Raw genomic sequence first — 19,487 nt, forward strand, 5'->3', positions numbered from 1 at the left:
CTCCCTCCGGCCGGCTCCGGGAGGCCGGCTCCGGGAGGCCGCCCCCGGCGCACGCCAGTCCGGCGGCCCCGGGCTCCCGCGCTGCGCAGCGATCCGCGGGTGCTCCAGGAGCGCCCAGCGCCCGCGTCTCCTCCCTCGCGCGCTCGTTCCCTCCCTAGTCCCTCCCGCCCCCAACCCCTGGCAGGTCCCTCCCCCAAGCCTGGTCCCGCGGCCGCCGCCGCCGCCGCCGCTACCGGAGGCGCAGGAGCCTCGCGATAGTGTTTGCACAGGCGGCGCGTGACGCCGCCGCCGCCCGTAACTGATGCAGAGGTTACCCCGCCGCCTCAGCCGCCACCCACCGCCCGCCGCCGCAGCCGCCGCCACCCGGGCGACGCCGGGGGCCGACGCACTGCAGAGGTGCCGGCAGGTTCCGCCCGCGGAAGTCTTCTCGGCTGGCGCAGCCCGCGCTCCGCCCGCGCTCCGACCCCGGCCCCAGCGGGCGCCCCCTCGACGCCTCCGCCGCGGCGCTCCTTCCCTCCGCCTCTTCCCAGGCGCGCCCGCCGGCTCCCTCACTTCTCCCGCTTTTCCTCCTCCCCGTCCCCTCTCCTCCCCTCACCTCTACCCTCCCCACCTCCCCCCTTCTTGGTTTCCTCCCCCATCCCCTTGACTCTCCCCTCCCTGCCCTCGCTCTCCTGCTCGCCCTCCGCGCGGCCCCCGCCATGACGGAGGCGGGTGCCGGTGCCGTTGCCGCTGTTGCCGTCGCAGGGGGGGAGTCGGGTTCCCAGAAAGTAGCTTGATGAGTGTCCAAAGTAGCAGTGGAAGTTTGGAGGGGCCGCCATCTTGGTCCCAGCTCTCCACGTCTCCAACCCCGGGCTCGGCGGCGGCGGCCAGGTCCCTGCTGAATCACACGCCGCCATCCGGGAGGCCCAGGGAAGGTAAGTGCCGTCGCGCCCGCGCCCGCTCGCGGGCCTCTCTTCCCCGCGCCGCGGCCCGCGCGCCTCGGGGTCTTCTTCCCCAGACCCCGGGGTGGGGGAGGGGGACGAGGTGGACGCAAGGCCGCCCGGCCCTGAGGAGGTAGTGCTCCGGCTGTGGGTGGTGGTTCGCGGGTGGCGGAGAAGACGGACGAAGGGGTGCGCGCTGGAGGGGACGGGGCGAGGCGCGGAGCACAGACTCGCTTGGGGTTCCTAAGAGCCAGTCCTGCTAGGGTGGGAAGCCTGACCCCGGACGCGAGCCCCGTTCTGCTCCATTTGCTAGTACACTCAGTACTCTTAACCTCCCGGCCTCCGGTCTCTGGTGGGTTTTCCTTCTCCGTGAAGCATTCATCCTCGAGCCCCCTCCCCTTCCCTCGCGCACTCCTCCCCTAGAGGCGGTCCCCGCTCTGCGAGCTTTGCTGCCCGGGACCTGGAGGATGCCCCTCACTGGCACGATCTCTACCTTTTGGGGAGAGCCGCTGAAATTATCAAAGCCGACTTTGATCCCTGGCCTCCCCCCCCCGCCCCGAGCAGTTTAAACGAGAGACCGATTCGTGGGCAGGCTTTTAAAATCACCCAGATGGTTGCAACTTTCTGTCGCCATCACCTCCTGCATATTTGTGTGTTACCTCTCTGTTGCAAGTAGGCTACTATTCTTCTCCGACAGGGTCGTGGGTTTTGTGGGAAATCGCTACGTAAAGGTTACTGCAAACACTCACCAGATCGGTTACAATTGTTTTCTAAGTTTTCTGGCTTCCTGCATGCAAGTGTGCTGCCACCAGATGTAGCAGTTACACAGCTAGTAAGACACCGGAGTGCTTTTGACTAAAATTTTAACTTGCTGTATTTAACTTGAAGTATACGACGTAAAATTAAATTTAGGAGAACACATATTTATGGGGGAAGAATAAATGTGTGTAGAATCGCGTTTAACGTTCTTTTGTCTGGAAAACGTTTAGCGGTATTCATGAGCAATTGGTAAATGGGTTGTTCACGGCCAGTTGTGTCACACAGGAAGATTGTAGCCACATTTTCGAAGAAACGTCGGGAAGTCCAGTAGTCTAGTGAATCCTTTAAAGATACCAAGAGCTTTGATTTATGTAGGAGTCGGTGGGATGACTTTATTTTTAAAATATCTATTAGTATTGACGACTCGGAGCCTTGACATTTGTTAGTCAAGTGGTTTGTGCCCTGAATCCAGTGGTTCAGGCATAGCGTTCTTTGTCATTTTGTTCCTGTGAGCATGTGTGAAAGTGACAATAGGCTCAAAGATTGGCATGAATTTGCTCTGGAAAATTCATGGGAAGATTTGATTTATGGCATCCATTAAGCGTTCTGAGTACATTGACAGACATTTCCTCTTTCCATCTCACCCCCAACCCTGAGTTCTGATTATTAGAAGATAAAAGTTTATTTATTGACTAACTCAAATTTAGTACACCTGGTGATTTTTCTTTCTGCACTTGAAAATTTGTAAATGAATGTCTTAAAATCTATTTTGTGAACAGCAGTTGGTGCTTTTAGCATGCTTTTACTTTTGTCTGTACTTTCATTAATATGCTAAATGGTAGTGTTAGGAATGATAGTATAATGAGTGATAGTAAATGATGTCTTGGGAAAGACTATTTTTTTAAGACTATACCTTTTTTTTATTATTCATTTCTTAAATATTTATTGAGACATTTTCTGTGAGCCAAGCATTGTACTTGTTAATGAGGATGTAGTGTTGAATTGTTCATCTGTTAACATCTGTAATCAGTGTTAGTAATTTTGGGTCTGTAGAATCTAGATTGTGAACTTCAGAGGTTACTTCAACTCATTAAAAAACTTTTATACTATTCTGCATTTTTCCTGATGTTTAAAAATTTTGAAAGATTGGAATAATTTAGCTTGAACTTCCAAATAAGGCGAATTTTTTCCAGTAGTTTGGATTTTTATGTAACCTAAATAGTGAGTCTCAATTTGTGAAATAACAAGACACGCTGTTGTGTAAGTTATACTTCACACCCAAGTACCTGTATGGTGACAGTGGTATATTGCTTTTTTTTGACCAACCGGGAAATAAGTTAAAACTATTAATGCTCTGTAGGGTTATGTATTCATCTTGAAGCTATTGTTTCAGATTTCACTGATGCGAACGAACATTAATTGAGTCAAGGTGTTATCATTGTCTATTGAGTGGGATCCCAGTTTTTATTTTAACAAGTGCTTGGCATCTTTTCCAGGTAACATATTAGTATGTTGTGTAAATTGATGTAAATTGAGAGCTTTTTTTAAAAAAAATTATTTTTGGCTATGCAGGGTCTTTGTTGCTGTGCGGGGCCTTTGTTGCTGTGCGGGGTTTTTTCTGGTTTCGATGAGCTGGTGCTACTCTTAGTTGGGGTCCACAGGCTTCTCGTTGTTGTGGCTTCTCTTGATACAGAGCATGGGGACAGTAGTCCTGGCGCGTGGGTTTAGCTGCTCCGCCGGATGTGGGATCTTCCTGTACCAGGGATTGAACCTGTGTCCCCTGCCTTGGCAGGAGGATTCCTTACCACTGAGCCAACAGGGAAATCCAAATTGATAGCTTTGATTGCTGGTGACTGATAGCTAGTAAAAAGCATTACTGTTAATGGAACTTGAGTGTATATATCGAGGAAAAATTGAGCCAATTTAATGTAATATAGAATAGAAATTTTTAAACTTAAAAGAGATACACATGTATATGTACATATATAAAGTTATATATGTGATGAACTCCTTTTAAGCAAACTTAACTTTGAAAATGGGCTATTTTTAAAGCTACAACATAAGTATCTTATCCATAAGCCTAAATCATAAGATTTAGGAATTTATTGGAATTCAGGAATTTGTATGGTACAGTGTAGACGATTAATTGGAGAAGGAAATGGCAACCCACTCCAGTATTCTTGCCTGGAGAATCCTTTTGACCAAAGAGCCTGGTGGGCTACAGTCCATGGGGTCGTGAAGAGTTGGACACTACTGAGTGACTAACACACACAGACTATTAATAATTTCTTTCCTTGGAGTTCCAAAGCTTTTCCTTTATCAGTCTTAAAATTCTCTGAGAGGTGCTCAGCAGTGTAGCTCTAGGTTTCACAGTGGATCTTTTAAACCTGTGGCTAAATTCTCTGTCCCACTTTATCTTCTAATAATTCTGTGAATAAGGATGTGAGAAGTTAAGAAATTTTCAAATAAGGTCAGTTTTGTTTGCTGAGGCCTAGGTATGTGTTGGCTAGATGAATAGATTTTTTTTTTCATATCAGTACATAAGTACTTTTGAATGGGTTACTGCTGTGAGTCAAATGGTTATACAAAAGACTTGTCTTTTTTATTCTGTTATTCCAGATATAAATAATTTGCTTTTTACTTTTATATAAATAGCAAAAGTAGTTTGGTCAAAAGATAATATCATAGTCATACACTTGCTCTCTGTTTCTATATTTACAAACTGCATCTTTAGACAGAAGAGGTAAAAGTATTTGATTCCAGATGATTACACAATCATCTAATACATGTAGGGAGATGTTGTAATCCCTAATACATGTAGGGAGATGTTAAAAGTTATGTATCAGATGGCGCTTTAATTTTTTGAAGTCACCTGCTGCAATAAGACCGAGTTGTATGTTTAAGGATTCTAGCTCATGAATGCATAGATATATGGTAGATACCTCCCTTACAGAGGCATTTTTATGTATTAGAGGAGAAAGGGAAATTCAAGATAGAAGCCTGGGAATCTGTCCCTGAGAAATAGGTTATGCTTTAGCCTTTTTGGTCTCAGGACTCCCTTTACTCCCTTAAAAATTATTCAGGTCTCTAAAGAGATTTTGTTTATGTGGGTTATGTCTTGGTATTTACTATATTTGTAATGAAATAACTTCAGAAACATTTATTTATCTAAAAATAACAATCTGATTACATGTTAACGAATTTTAAAATGATGAATAAATATTCTAAAACAAAAACTTTAGTGAGGCTAGTGGAATTGTTTTATATTTTTACAAACCACTTTAATTTCTGGCATACTAGAAGGTAGCTGGATTTTCTTCTTTCCGTCTGTTGAGATATATTTTGATTGAGGCATGTGTTGAGAACCCAATTTCACATAGATATGTAGTTAGAAAAGAACTATTTTGCTAGCCTTTTGGGAAGATATTCTTTGATATTACACCAAAATTCAACAGTTGGCTGCTGTTTTTAAAGGTTACTTGCAGTGTGGAAGTACATTCTATCCCAGAAGTGTCTTCAGGACACACAAGAAATCTGTGGACCATACATTTAGACTCAGCAAGAGACTAGTTGAAGGGTGGGGAAGAGTATAGCTGTTTTCAAGTATTTCAAAAACAAATAGAAGAGAATGTATTTATTATGTTGTTATAGAAGATAAACTAGCAGGTAAAAGTTGCGAAGGCATAGAATGAATTCTATATTTTTTTGACAAGAATGTAAGAACTGTGTAACAACTAGACTTGACCAGCAATGGAAAGACCTGTCTCTTGAAATATTTAACTATGAGAATTTAAAGCAAACTACACTGCTGGTGCAGGAGACATAAGAGACGTGGGTTCAATCCCTGAAGATCCCCTGGAGAAGGAAATGGCAACCTACTCCAGTATTCTGGCCTGGAGAATCCCCTGGACAGAGGATCCTGGCGGGCTACAGTGTATAGGGTTACAAAGAGCTGGGCATGACTGAGCATGTGCATGTACATGGACTTTTGGGGTGAGGTGGAGGTAAATCCAGTAGATTCTTATTTTGTGTGCTATTGGATTAAGTGACTTAAGGTCACATCCAATTAAAAAATGCAAACATTCTGTGATTCTTTGAAAATTTGTAAATGTAGTTAAACTACTTATATATCCATGAATGTTTTTGAAAATCCTCAAAATTCAGTAGTATGAAACTACTGTTGACTTTATTGCTGTTTTGCATTTTTACTGTGCTTTTCTTCTGCAGGTTTTCCTTTATTTTCTGGAATCAACACTGTCAGTCTTCCTGAAATCTTGATAAATTCCCTGCAAAATATAATAAGCTTTGAAGACATTTTAGGGAATCAGATGCTGCTTATGATATAGTTCAGTAGAGTTGTACTGCTGGGGGCTGGTTTTCAGTTTTACAAGAGAAACTATCAGCATTCTGTATAGTCTTTTATTTTTAATTGTTTATGTGATTTCAGAAGTAATGTGGTTAATCTAATGGTTTAAAAGCTAGAGAGCCTGAAAAAAGGATACATAAAGGAAAAGTAAGTGTTTAAATTGATCTGTCTTGAATAATAAAGTGCATATTATAACCAGAACATAAAAAGAATTTTAATTCTCATCTTATTCAGAGAATTATGCATGTAATAGTTATCATTATCTATAACAATTCATATTTTAATTTCATATGGAACATAGTCTCTTCTGTGAAATGTATTGAAAGGTTAGATTTTAGGTACTGGGAAGTTTAAGGATAAACTCCTTTAACTTTCCTGAGGTCAGCTTCAGTGAAGTAAGTGACACACAGCTTGAGACTTCATGTATTTGTTTCATTTAGATTTAAAGCTCATTTTTCTATAGAAGAATTACAGGAATAAGTCATTTAGTTTTGTAAACTCCTTCATTCTCTTTAATAATTTCCACATATCTTAGAATAATTAGAGGAATGGTGTTATGAAGTAGGAGAAGCAGTATGCTGCAAAAGAGAAAGTGTATTGATAATCGGAAAACAAGTGTCCCTACTTTGCCCTTAACTAGCTGGGTGATTTGGGCAAGTTGCTTATCTGCTTCAGTTTCATACATGAAAATTACGGAGCTGAAAAGGACCCTGGAAGCAATTGAATTCAAATTTCTCATTTTACTGATGAGGAAACTTTGCCCATACTTTTACTCTAGGAGAGTTGGGACGAAGATGCGGTTTTCTGACTTTCAGCTTACTGCTTTCACATTATACTTTGTGGCTCCTCTAAGTCTGTAAAATGAGGGGGTTGAATTCAAATCCTTCAGAGGTCTTCACAGCTGAAAAATATTCTTTGACATCAGCCTGATTATAATTTACTGGAGGAAAGTTTGTAGCTTTTATTTATTGGTAAAATAAATTTTTTGAGGAAGCGGTGTGACTTTTTCAAGGTTATGTTTTAATTTGTTAAGAGAAGAACGTCATCTTCATTATTACCAAAACATTTTTAAGTTTATTTATGAGCATAGTTAAGTAGTAGTGTGCTTGGTGATCTTGTCTTTTTATTGATTTACATTCTAAAACACTATTATGAATATGTTAAAAGATATGTAAATTATGTAAATAGCAATGGGTGTCCTGAAGTGAAGGAACTAGGTGATTGTTCCTCAGAAATTCTTTCTAGCGTGTTTCCCCTGCTCCCCCTAGTTAGATGTCTCTGTTCCTTAGTGTCCTATTTGTGCATGTGTGCTAAGTCGCTTCAGTCCTGTATGACTCTTTGCAAGCCTGTGGAACCTAGCCGACAAGGCTTCTCTGTCCGTGGGATTCTCCAGGCAAGAATATTGGAGTGGGTTGCCACTCCCTCCAAGGGATCTTGCCCACTAAGGGATGGAACCTGCGTCTCTTATGTCTCCTGTGTTGGCATGCAGATTCTTTACCACTAGCGCCACCTGGGAAGCCATAGTGTTCTATAGTGTCCTACAGACAATTCTTGTCTGTTTCATAGCACCTCTGTCATTATACCTTTTATTATAGACTTTTTTTTTTTTGCCTACTCTACAGAAAGGTCTTGAATTCAGAGACTCTGTTTTGTTCATTTCCATATTTTCGCTGCGTAGTAGGATGTCCTCTATAGAGTTGGCATCTAATAGAAAGTTTTGTCAAAAGACTGTTAAAGTTGTTTTTTTTTTTAACTGAATGATTTTATACTTAATATATACATATTTCAGACCCAGGAAGACACTCATTTTAGTAATTTATAGACAAGTTATATTTTAGAGAGTGATAATGGTAACAGTAATAGCTAAAGTTTATTGCTTGTACATGTTAATTCATTTAATTCTCATAACTCTTTGCTGCTGCTGCTGCTAAGTCGCTTCAGTCGTGTCCGACTCTGTGCGACCCCATAGACGGCAGCCCACCAGGCTCCCCCGTCCCTGGGATTCTCCAGGCAAGAACACTGGAGTGGGTTGCCATTGCCTTCTCCAATGCATGAAAGTGAAAAGTGAAAGTGAAGTCTCTCAGTCGTGTCCAACTCGTAGGGACCCCATGGACTGCAGCCTACCAGGCTCCTCCGTCCATGGGATTTTCCAGGCAAGAGGACTGGAGTAGGGTAAATACAGCTATGGTGCCTCTAGAGAATGTCAGGGGATTTGTATGAAGCCAATCAGAGTCATCCTGTCTTTCATAAGACCTGAGGCATGTTTCTTTTTCTTCTTTTTTGACAAACAGTATTTTTACTTCTTTAAAAAACATAGTTTTTTCCTTTTTCTGTGCACAGATTTAAAAAAAAATCAGTGAAATTACTTTGTATATATAATATATATTATTTTATAACATATATATATATATGCAAGTGAAAGTGTTAGTCATTCAGTTGTGTCTGACTCTTTGTGATCGCTTGGACTGTAGCCTGCCGGGCTCCTCTCTCCATGGAATTCTCCAGGCAAGAATACTGGAGTGGGTAGCCTTTCCCTTTTCCAGGGGGTCTTCCTGATTCAGGGACTGACCCCAGGTCTCCTGCATTGCATACAGATTCTTTACCATCTGAGCCACCAGGGAAGCCCATATATATGTATATATGTATATAAACTCATTTATTTAAAAGATACATACACTTAATGGTAGGACTTGTTTTAGGAACTTTGTAAATTGTAACTCATTTACTTCTAATGATCATGCAGTATGTATTATTGAGTCCCTGTTTTACAGATGAGGAAATGGAAGCACAGAGAGGTTAACTAACTTAACCACGGACACATAGAGAATATGTAGTAGAGTCAGGATTCAGACTAGGCTCCTGAATGCATCTCTTAACAGTTTATATTATTCTGTCAGCATTATTCCATTGAATTTTATCCACAAAGGTACCAAATAGATGTACTCAGTGTATTTTATTTAACCATTCTTATTTTGGTAGTGTGTTAATCATGATTCTTTTGCTTTCCTGTGATAAAAACGTATCACAAGCTTTGGTAAGTTAAAGAATCTACTGGTTCACATAATTGAGAATTGTAAATGTGGAGAAGGATGGAATAGCTTTGGAAGCAGCTTAGATCCAAAGTTTCAAATGAGGTCACTGAGCCTCTTTGACTCCATCTCTGGGTTTTTCTAGCCTCTTGCTCCTGGAGCCTCAGTCACATACCTTTTGGCTTAGCAACTACATTTGAAAGACAGACTTTTTCCTGATGTCCACATGCCAGTTCTGGGTTGATGCCGATGTATTATGATTGTCAATTCCTTAACCAGTCATTGGTAGCTGGGAGATGAAGTACAGCAAAGTGGCCACTATGGCTGTAGATAGGATGAGTTGGGGAATCCATAGAAAGCCATGATTAACATATCCCTGAAGATCACAGATTAGGTGAGTGATAGTTTTCCTGAACAATGGATCATGGTGAACAAAAACATCTTAACTACTGTATTTAGTTATTTAGGTTATTTCTTTTCTTTTTCTTTAACTTTTCTTTTTGGCTATAATAGATATTAATATAGTGAATATCTCTGAGTAAAAGTTTCCCCCAACCCCTAAGATGATTCTCAGTCATAGAATATCAGGGCAAAAAGTGTGAAACAGTTAAGGGCTTTTGATAACTATTACCAAATTATTATTTAAAGAATTGTATTCAGCTCATAGAGCAGTGATGCATGAGTTAGGCTTGTCTTTTTCAACCAGGGAAGGTTCAGCTCATCCTGGGGATTGCTGGGCTTAAATATTATTAACACAATGCCTTTCAGTTAACAAGTTTCCCTGATGGCTCAGAGAGTAAAGAGTCTGTCTGCAGTGCAGGAGACCCAGGTTTGATCACTGGGTCAGGAAGATCCCCTGCAGAAGGAAATGGCAACCCACTCCAGTATTCTTGCCTGGAGAATCCCATGGACAGAGGAGCCTGGTGAGCCACAGTCCATGGGGTTGCAAAGAGTCAGACACGACTGAGTGACTGACTAACACACACTTTTTAGTTAACAAAAGGATTGAGATCCTCACACTGAACATATGTCTAATCCAGTTAATCAAATGCTTTATTGTATTTTTTCATTCTCACTATTTAAAAATCTTTAAAATTGAAAGATGGTTGCTCCTTGAAAGGAAAGCTATGACCAACCTAGACAGCATGTTAAAGAGCAGAGACATCACTTTGCCAGTAAAGGTCCATATAGTCAAAGCTATGGTTTTTCCAGTAGTCATGTCCAGATGTGAGAATTGGACCATAAAGAAGGCTGAGCACTGAAGAGCTGATGCTTTAGAATTGTGTTGGAGAAAACTCTTGAGAGTCCCTTGGACTGCAAGGAGATCAAACCAGTCAATACTAAAGGAAATCAGCCCTGAATATTCATTGGAAGGACTGATGGTGAATCTCCAATATTTTGGCCACCTGATATGAAGAGCTGATTGATTGGAAAAGACCCTGATGCTGGGAAAGATTGAAGGCAAAAGGAGAAGGAGGTGGCAGAGGAGATGGTTAAATAGCATCACTGACTCAATGGACATGAATTTGAACAAGGTCCAGGAGATAGTGAAGGACAGGGAAGCCTGGCATGCAGCAGTCCATGAGGTTGCTGAGGCTTTCAGGATCCTGGTTCCTCCAGCCAGGATTGACTCCCTGCCCTGTGCAGTGGAAGTGAGTCCTAAACACTGGACTGCCAGGGAATTCCTGGATTTTCTTGATTGTAGGATGGAATAAGAAACAGTAACTGTTTCATAAGGTTGTGAGAATTAAATGTGAAATTTGTGGCATGTTAACCAGTCAGTATATGTTAACTGTTACTATTATATTTAGATATAAGGATACTTTAGAATTAAAAATTTTTCTCCTTTTTTAAAATGTCAAGAATAGGGAACAGGAACTGTTTGCATTAAGATCTTTTGGCCAGAGCACACTTGACATAGATTGTCTCCATGGCTTGTTGAAGAATTCTGGCAGGGTTGTGTATGACAGGGGCAGATTTTAAGTGATAATTAAAATTGTTAATCTCATTTCTTTTCACTATATAATATTGTGGCACTTACTTTACATAGAATTTTTCTTCCTTTGATTTCTTCCTTTGATTTCTTTATTTCTTTAAAGATTTGCTTTACTGGGCAAAGGGCATGATTTTTAAAAATTCTTTATTTTACATTATAAAGATTTGCTTTACTGGACAAAAGGGCATGATTTTTTAAAATAACATTTAATGTGTATTGTCATTATTGTTTTCCCTATTTGATAACTAGGATTTTAAAGTCTGTTATTTAGTTTCTCAGAAATTAATCAGTTGTCAGAGCTCTAGAATTTTATAGAAACCTATTGGCATAGTTTGTTTAATCATTCTGCATGTATTTTTGGACCTGGAGTCTAGCACTGGGAAAAGCAAAGATATGTAAAATAATAGTCCTTGCCTCCTAGGAGCTTGGCCAAAGTGTAGTGAGGAAGACTGTAATTCATGACATGTAATTTATACTTAAAAAAAACTAAAACCACTTTGTGGGTCAGATGAAACAGTTCATGAGTTGCCAATTTTCAACTTCTGATATAAACAGAACTCTTGTATAATGGGGCATCCCTGGTAGCTCAGATGGTTAAGAATCTGCCTGCAATGTGGGACACCCAGGTTCGATCCCTGGGTTGGGAAGATCCCCTGGAGAAGGGAATGGCAACCCAGTACTTGCCTCCTAGGAACTTGGCCAAAGTTTAGTGAGGAAGACTGTAATTCATAACATGTAATTTATACTTTAAAAAAAAACTCTGGCACTTTGTGGATCAGATAAAACAGTCTGTGAGTTGCCAATTTTCAACTTCAATATAAACAGAACTATTATATAACATGGTTGTAGCATATCCTATATCACGGTGTTATATCCATTGGTCATTTGGTTCCTAGAAACAAACTTTAGCAACACAAATTTATTATTAGAAGGATATAGGGCTGAGTATCTCTTAGAACCTAGTTAGATTTCATGGGGCTGAACTAGAAATTCAGGAACCATGGTCACACTGTTCTCCTGTGGATCATAGAGCAACCCTTTCTAGGACTGTGAAGGAAGGTTTCTTAAAAAGGAGAAGTGAGAAGGAAGGTAATTGTATTTCTGTCAGTAGGTGTGAACAGAGTATTCCCTAGAGAAGGACATTAGCTAGGTTTCCTTCACTTTAACTATTTTCAAATGGTATCATCTTGTTTCAGTTGACAGGTCTTGATTGCTTGTGAGATTGAACTTAATATTTATATCAAAAGCTCAGTCTTCAAAAAATTATTACCGTCTAAGGTTCAAGCATTCTAATTTTACTATGACTCAGTTGATTTTATTTTTTAATGTTGTGTGGTGCTTTAGTTTTCATTATTGAAGCATAATATTAATACAGAAAACACACACAGACAAATTGCTGCTCAGTGAGCTACTATAAACCATGATGTGTGTAACTACCACTCAGTCAAGAAAAAGAACACTGGCAGTATTTTAGAACTCTCTTCCTGCTCTCATCAGTCATTTACTCCCTTCTCCCTTCCCTCCAGAGCTATCACTGTGCTGTGCTGTGCTTAGTCACTTAGTCATGTCTGATTCTTTGCGACCCCATGGACTGTAGCCCACCAATCACTGTTCTGACTTAATTATGCTTGTTTTTGAACTTAATATAAATGGACTCACGCAGTATGTATTTTGTTTGTAGCTGCTTTTGCTTTACATGTTTTTGAGTTTTATCCATGTTAATTCCTTAACTGTAGTTCATTTTCATTCTTCTATAATACTACTTCATATTCATTTACCACAGTTTATTTATACAATCTATTGATAGATGTGGATTGTTTCTACTTCTTGGTTATTACTAATAATGCTGTGTGAACGTATTTGTACCTGTCTGTTCATATACTATTAATTTCTATTGAGTTTAGACCTAATAGCAAATTTGCTGGATTATAGGCCTAATATAGTATTAATAGATACTTCCAGTTTCCCAAAGTGGTTGTAACAATTCACATTCCCATGAACAGTGTATGAGAGTTCCCATTGCTCTGTATCCTCACTGACAATTGGATTGTTATTTATTTTTGGTGTTCTGATGTGAGGTGGTATTTTTGGTTTTCATTTTCATTTTCCTGGTGAGTTAAAAGGTTTACCATTTTTTCATAAGTTTATTGACTTTTGGATATCTCTTGTGAAGTGCTTATTCAGATCTTTTGATCACTGCTAATGGTGACTGCAGCCATGAAATTAAAAGACGCTTACTCCTTGGAAGGAAGGTTATGGCCAACCTAGATAGCATATTTAAAAGCAGAGACATTACTTTGCCAACAAAAGTCCGTCTAGTCAAGGCTATGGTTTTTCCAGTGGTCATGTATGGATGTGAGAGTTGGATGGTGAAGAAAGCTGAGCGCGGAAGAATTGATGCTTTTGAGCTGTGGTGTTGGAGAAGACTCTTGAGAGTCCCTTGGACTGCAAGGAGATCCAATCAATCCATCCTAAAAGAGATCAATCCTGGGTGTTCATTGGAAGGACTGATGTTGAAGCTGAAACTCCAATACTTTGGGCACCTCATGCGAAGAGTTGACTCATTGGAAAAGACCCTAATGCTGGGTAGGATTGGGGGCAGGAGGAGAAGGGGACGACAGAGGATGAGATGGTTGGATGGCATCACTGACTCAATGGACATGGGTTTGGATAGACTCCAGGAGTTGGTGATGGACAGAGAGGCCTGGCGTGCTGCAATTCATGGGGTCGCAAAGAGTCGGACACGACTGAGCGACTGAACTGAACTGAACTGATCTGAGCCACAATTAGCTCCTGATCTTGTTTTTGCTGACTGTATAGAGCTTCTCCATCTTTGGCTGCAATGAATATATAATCAGTCTGATTTTGGTGTTGACCATCTGGTGATGTCCACGTGTAGAGTCTTCTCCTGTGTTGATAGAAGAGGGAGTGTGCTATGACCAGTGCATTCTCTTGGGAAGACTCGATTAGCCTTTGCCCTGCTTCTGTACTCCCAAGGCCAGGTTTGCCTGTTACTCCAGGTGTTTCTTGATTTCCTACTTTTGCATTCCAGTCCTCTATATTGAAAAGGACGTCTTTTTTGAGTGTTGGTTCTAGAAGGTCTTGTAGGTCTTCATAGAACCTTTCAACTTCAGCTTCAGCATTACTGATTGGAGCATAAACTTGGATTACTGTCATATTGAATGGTTTGCCTTGGAAACGAACAGAGATCATTCTGTCGCTTTTGAGACTGCAGCCAGGTACTGCATTTCGGATTCAGTTTTGTCAACTATGATATGGCTACTCCATTTCTTCTAAGGGATTCTTGCCCACAGTAGTAGATATAAACTCCAGAATAAACTGTTACAATTACTGTATATAATTTCAAGTCCTTTTTAAAGAAACTGAGATGATAAAACATATTTATATTTTTTGTACTAACCTTATTATTTCTGGTTCTCTATTTCCTCATGTAGATTTGATTTATAACGTATGATGTTGTTTCCTTACTTCAGTAATTTGTTTCCAGCTGTCTCCTTTGTGCTGTTATTGTCAGATCTATTACATATTCTGTATGTTACAGATCCAGCAATGGAACTGCATATATGTTGTATGTGTAGTTACTTTTAAAATCAGTTAAGAAAAGAAATACGCAGTTATGTTCTCTTTACTAGCAGACATGTTTTCTCATTTGATTGTTTTTTATGATTCCTTATTTTTCATTGATATTCTGTATTTGATGAGTTCTTAAACTTATTCCTTCCTTTAATTGTTGAAACGTGATTTTCTTTAGTTCTTTGAATATATTTATAATAATAACTCTTTGTCTGACGAATCCAACATCTGGAACCTCTCAAAGTCAGGTGCAGTCTACCAGAGATGACTCGTTTTCACCTTGTTCTCTTCGCCTCTTTCCCTGATCTCCGCATAAGCTTTTGGCTGGTCTGCCGCTATAGCTGTCACACCTAGCTGTCAGCCTCCACTAACTGCTAACTGATTGCTCTGTTGTTTTCACCAATATCCCAGGGCATAAATTGCTTCATAGTCTGATTGCAGTAAGTCAGAGCTCTGTAAAAGCTAAGTGTTGCCAGCCTTTGAGACTTGTGCTTATTACCCTGAGGGATCTTCCTGCCTTTTTCTTTGTCTAGTTCTCTCTGTTAAACGTCTAGCTGGTTTGCAGCTTTGCTTGTTACTACTACTGTCATGGAACTACCAGCTTTGTTTTAGTTATTCACTCCCAAGATCTCCATAGTTTTGGACGTTGCCCTTTGAAATGAATTTTCCCACTGTCTATTCCAAGTAAAGTAATTCCATTAGGTGGAGAACAGAGCTTTCTGTTCTTAACTGTCTACCTTTTCCCCTGGGAGGACCCTCCACCTTGCCTTAGTGAAATTAGGGTCAGAGGCAAAGCGATCACTTCACTTGAAGAGACATCCTGCTCTCAGAGTAGAGCGCTTACTTTTAACTTGCCCTTTCTGGTAAAGAACCTCTGTCTTATGAGTGAGCAATTGGGACCTAATACTTTTGGCTTACTCCACCAAAAAAAGAGCTTTTCTGCCTTATACGTGGGGGCTGGTTGGGTGAAGGGACTCTTTTACTCTTCTCATGCAGGCCTGCCTGGCATAGAGTTTTTGCAACATGGAGGTGGGGAAGTGGGGCAGGTGGGAGATGCCAGCTGTGTTCCCCTCCAAGGGTGAAATTCATTCCTAGGCTGGAATGTGAGAGCTCCTGTAGCACCTATGTGGTATAGAACATCTGAGTTGTTACATTGAGTTATCCTGAGTTGTGGGGTGTAATTGGAAGTGGTTTATGTATGGCTCATATGTCATGGATGCTTGCTGTTCGCACCTCTGTTTAATGTTTTCTTGAATAAATGTTTTTTTTTTAATTGACAATTTTCAGAGACATTAAATGATTGACTTTAAAAATTTTCTTCTACCAGTTCAGTTCAGTCAGTTCAGTCACTCAGTCATGTCCGACTCTTTGCAACCCCATAGACTGCAGCACGCCAGGCTTGCCTGTCCATCAACAACTCCCAGAACTTGTTCAAACTTATGTCCATCAAGTCTGTGATGCTTTCCAACCATCTTACCCTCTGTCGTTCCCTTCTGCCGCCTTCAATCTTTCCCAGCATCAGGGTCTTTTCCAGTGAGTCAGTTCTTCACATCAGGTGGCCAAAGTATTCGAGTTTCAGCTTCAGCATCAGTCCTTCCAGTAAGTATTCATGACTGATCTCCTTTAGGATGGACTGGTTTGATCTCCTTGCAGTCCAAGGGCCTCTTAAGAGCCTTCTCCAACACCACAATTCAAAAGCATCAATTCTTTGGCGCTCACCTTTCTTTATGGTCCAACTCTCACATCTATACATGACTACTGAAAAAACCATAGCTTTGACTAGACGGACTTTTGTTGCCAAAGTAATGTTTTGCTGGAGAAGTGGTCCACCTAGCTCATCATGCCACTGTTTTCAAGTCTCACTCTCCTATGTTATCTTTCAGAAGCTTTTTTGTTATGCTTTTCATATTTAGGTCTGTAATCCTTTGGAAGTTGATTTTTTTCTGTGTGGTGTTAGATTGGAGTAGATTTCATTTCCCTGTGACTGTCCTGATATCCAAGCACAATTTACTGAAAAGAATTGTTCTTTCACACTGTTTCCTTTTTTTGTAAGTCAAGTGTCTATGCCCAGAAACAGGTCTGTGTCTAGGCTTAATGTTTTATATCATGTTTGTCTTTTTTTGTGTGTGTGCTGGTATCATGTTTTCTTATTACTCTAGTTTTATAATTAGGTTGATATTCAACAAAATACTTTTCCTGCTTTTTGATAGGTGTAATTTTAAAGATATTTTCCCAACATTTCTGTCTCAATTATTCAGTTAACTGCTAATCTAGGAAGTGCTGTGAAGAGATTTTGCAGGTGTAATTAAAGTTACTAATCAACAGACCTTAAAATAGATTATTTTGGATTATTTGGGTGAGTCCTGTATAATCAGACAAGCCCTTAAAAATAGAAGAGTCAGAAGAGGGAAGCAGAAGAGAAGGGGCAGGAGAGATCAGAGGGATTTATTTACTCAGAAGCAATGAAAAGGACTTGACCTGCTGTTTCTGCCTTTGAAAGGGGTTGACCATGAGTCAGGGAGTGTAGGCAGTCTCTAGAAACTGAGACCAAACCCCACTTGAGGGGTAGCAAGGAAATGGGGGCCTCTGTCCTGCAACTGCGTGGCACTGATTGTTGTCAACCTGGACCATTCTAAACGAACCTGGAAATACATTCTCTCCTAGAGTGTCTGGACGGGGACACAGCTTGGCTGATACCTTGATTCATTCTTGTGAAACTCGAAGGAGAGAACCAGCTGAGCTGTGATGTGCCAAGATATCTGACCCATAGAACTTGGAGATAATAAATGGATGCTTTAAGCTGATAAGTGTGTAGTAACTTGTTAGGACAGCAGTAGACACTTTATTTTAGATTTTCTTCAAAATTGCTTTGGCTGTTTTTGGCTAAGTTAAACAACAAACACCCATCTGTTGGGACTTTAATTGAGATAACACTGAATATATTGATTATATCTTTACAATAATGAGAGTTACAAAAGGCAGTGCCAAAGAATGTTCGGAGAACTATAAAGTTGTGGTCATTTCACATGCTAGCAAGGTAACACTCAGAATCCTTCAAGCTTGGCTTCAACAATATGTGAACCGAGAACTTCCAGATGTACGTGCTGGATTTAGCAAAGGCAGAGGAACCAGAGATAAAATTGCCAACATCTGTTGGATCATAGAGAAAGCAAGGGAATTCCAGAAAAACATCTACTTTTGCTTCATTGACTACACTAGAGCCTTTGACTGTGTTGATCTCAACAAACTGGAAGATTCTGAACGAGATGGCCATATCAGACCACCTTACCTACCTCCTGAGAAACCTGTATGCAGGGCAAGAAGCAGCAGTTAGAACTGGAGATGGAACAGTGGACAGGTTCAAAATTGGAAAAGGAGTATGCCTAGACTGTGTATTGTCACCGTATGTACTCTGCATAACTTCTATGCAGAGTACATCATGCGAAATGCCAGGCTGGATGAATCACAAGCTGGAATCAAGATTGTTATGAGAAATATCAGCAATCTCAGATATGCAGACGATACCACTCTAATGACAGAAAATGAAGAGGAATTAAAGAGCCTTTTGATTGAAGGTGAGAGAGGAGAGTGAAAAAGCTAGTTTAAAACTCTGTTCAAAAAACTAAGATCATGGCATCCAGTCCCATCATTCATGGCAAATAGATGGAGGAAAATGTGGAAACAGTGTCAAGTTTTATTTTCTTGGGTGCCAAAATCACTGCAGATGTGACTGCAGCCATGAAATTAAAACGACACTTGCTCCTTGGCGAAAAGCTATGACAAACCTAGACAGTGTATTAAAAAGCAGAGACATCAGTTTACCAGCCAAAGTTCGTATAGTCAAAGCTATGGTTTTTCTAGTAGTCATGTATGGATGTGAGCGTTGGACCATAAAGAAGACTGAGTGCCAAAGAATCAATGCTTTAGAATTGTGCTGGAGATGACTCTTGAGAGTCCCTTAGACAGCATGGAGATCAAACCAGTCAATCCTAAAGGAAATCAGTCCTGAGTATTCATTGGAAGGACTGATGCTAAAGCTCCTGTACTTTGGCCACCTCATGTGAAGAGCTGACTCACTGGAAAAACCTTAATGCTGGAAAAAGAGTGCAGGCAAGAGAAGTGGGTGGCAGAGGATGAGATAGTTAGATAAGATCACTGATTCAGTGGACATGAGTTTGAGCAAACTCCAGGAGATAGTGAAGGACAGGGAAGCCTAGTGTGCTGCAGTCCATGGGGTTTCAAACAGTGGGACACAGGTTAGTGACTGAACAAAATAACTTATGCCTATAGTGTATTCCTGCCATCATTTTAACAATGTTTTATAGTTTTCTCTGTAATAAACTTGCATAATTACTGTTGCATTTCTAGGTATTTTTACTTTTTGATGTTATTGTAAATAAGATACCTATTTTAGCTTTATTATTTTTTGTTTAATTTTTGCATTTGACTTGATAACCAGCAACTTTGGTTATAATTCTGATAGTTTATCTTAGCTAGATTTGTTTTCTATAAACATATGGCCTATGAATGATAATTTCATCTTTTCCAATCCTTATATGTATTTGTTTTTTCCAGCCTTGTAGTGACTATGACTTCTAGTAAGGTGTTGAATAAATTGGCTATCATGGGAATACTTGTGTTGTTACTAATTTTAGAAGTGGGAGAATTTTTCAGTATTTCACAATTTATTATATGGATATTTTGGATGTGCCCTTTTTCAGATCAAGGAAATTCCTTTCTAGTACTAGTTACTAATTTTTGTTGTTGTTGTTGTTTGTTTAAATCACAAATGGACATTAAATTTTATCAGATGCTTTTTCTGC

The 19,487-nt window shown here is 40.4% G+C and overlaps 1 protein-coding gene across 2 annotated transcripts in view; it reads left to right on the forward strand.

Moving 5' to 3' along the window:
- Positions 1–300: 300 nt before the first annotated feature.
- The window catches only part of TLK1 (tousled like kinase 1), a 179,858-nt gene continuing 160,671 nt past the window's right edge, over positions 301–19,487 (forward strand). For both annotated transcript variants that reach the window (XM_081577836.1, XM_081577835.1), the window contains exon 1: positions 301–914. Coding sequence is in view for 1 of the 2 variants with exons in the window: in XM_081577835.1 (XP_081433961.1) it covers positions 776–914 (139 nt within the window). In the remaining variant the exon portion in view is untranslated. The remainder of the gene's footprint in view (positions 915–19,487) is intronic.

This window comes from Giraffa tippelskirchi, chromosome 3 (genome assembly GCF_054371585.1).
Source record: "Giraffa tippelskirchi isolate mGirTip1 chromosome 3, T2T-mGirTip1v1.2.pri, whole genome shotgun sequence".
In the NCBI taxonomy this organism is placed as follows: domain Eukaryota; kingdom Metazoa; phylum Chordata; class Mammalia; order Artiodactyla; family Giraffidae; genus Giraffa; species Giraffa tippelskirchi.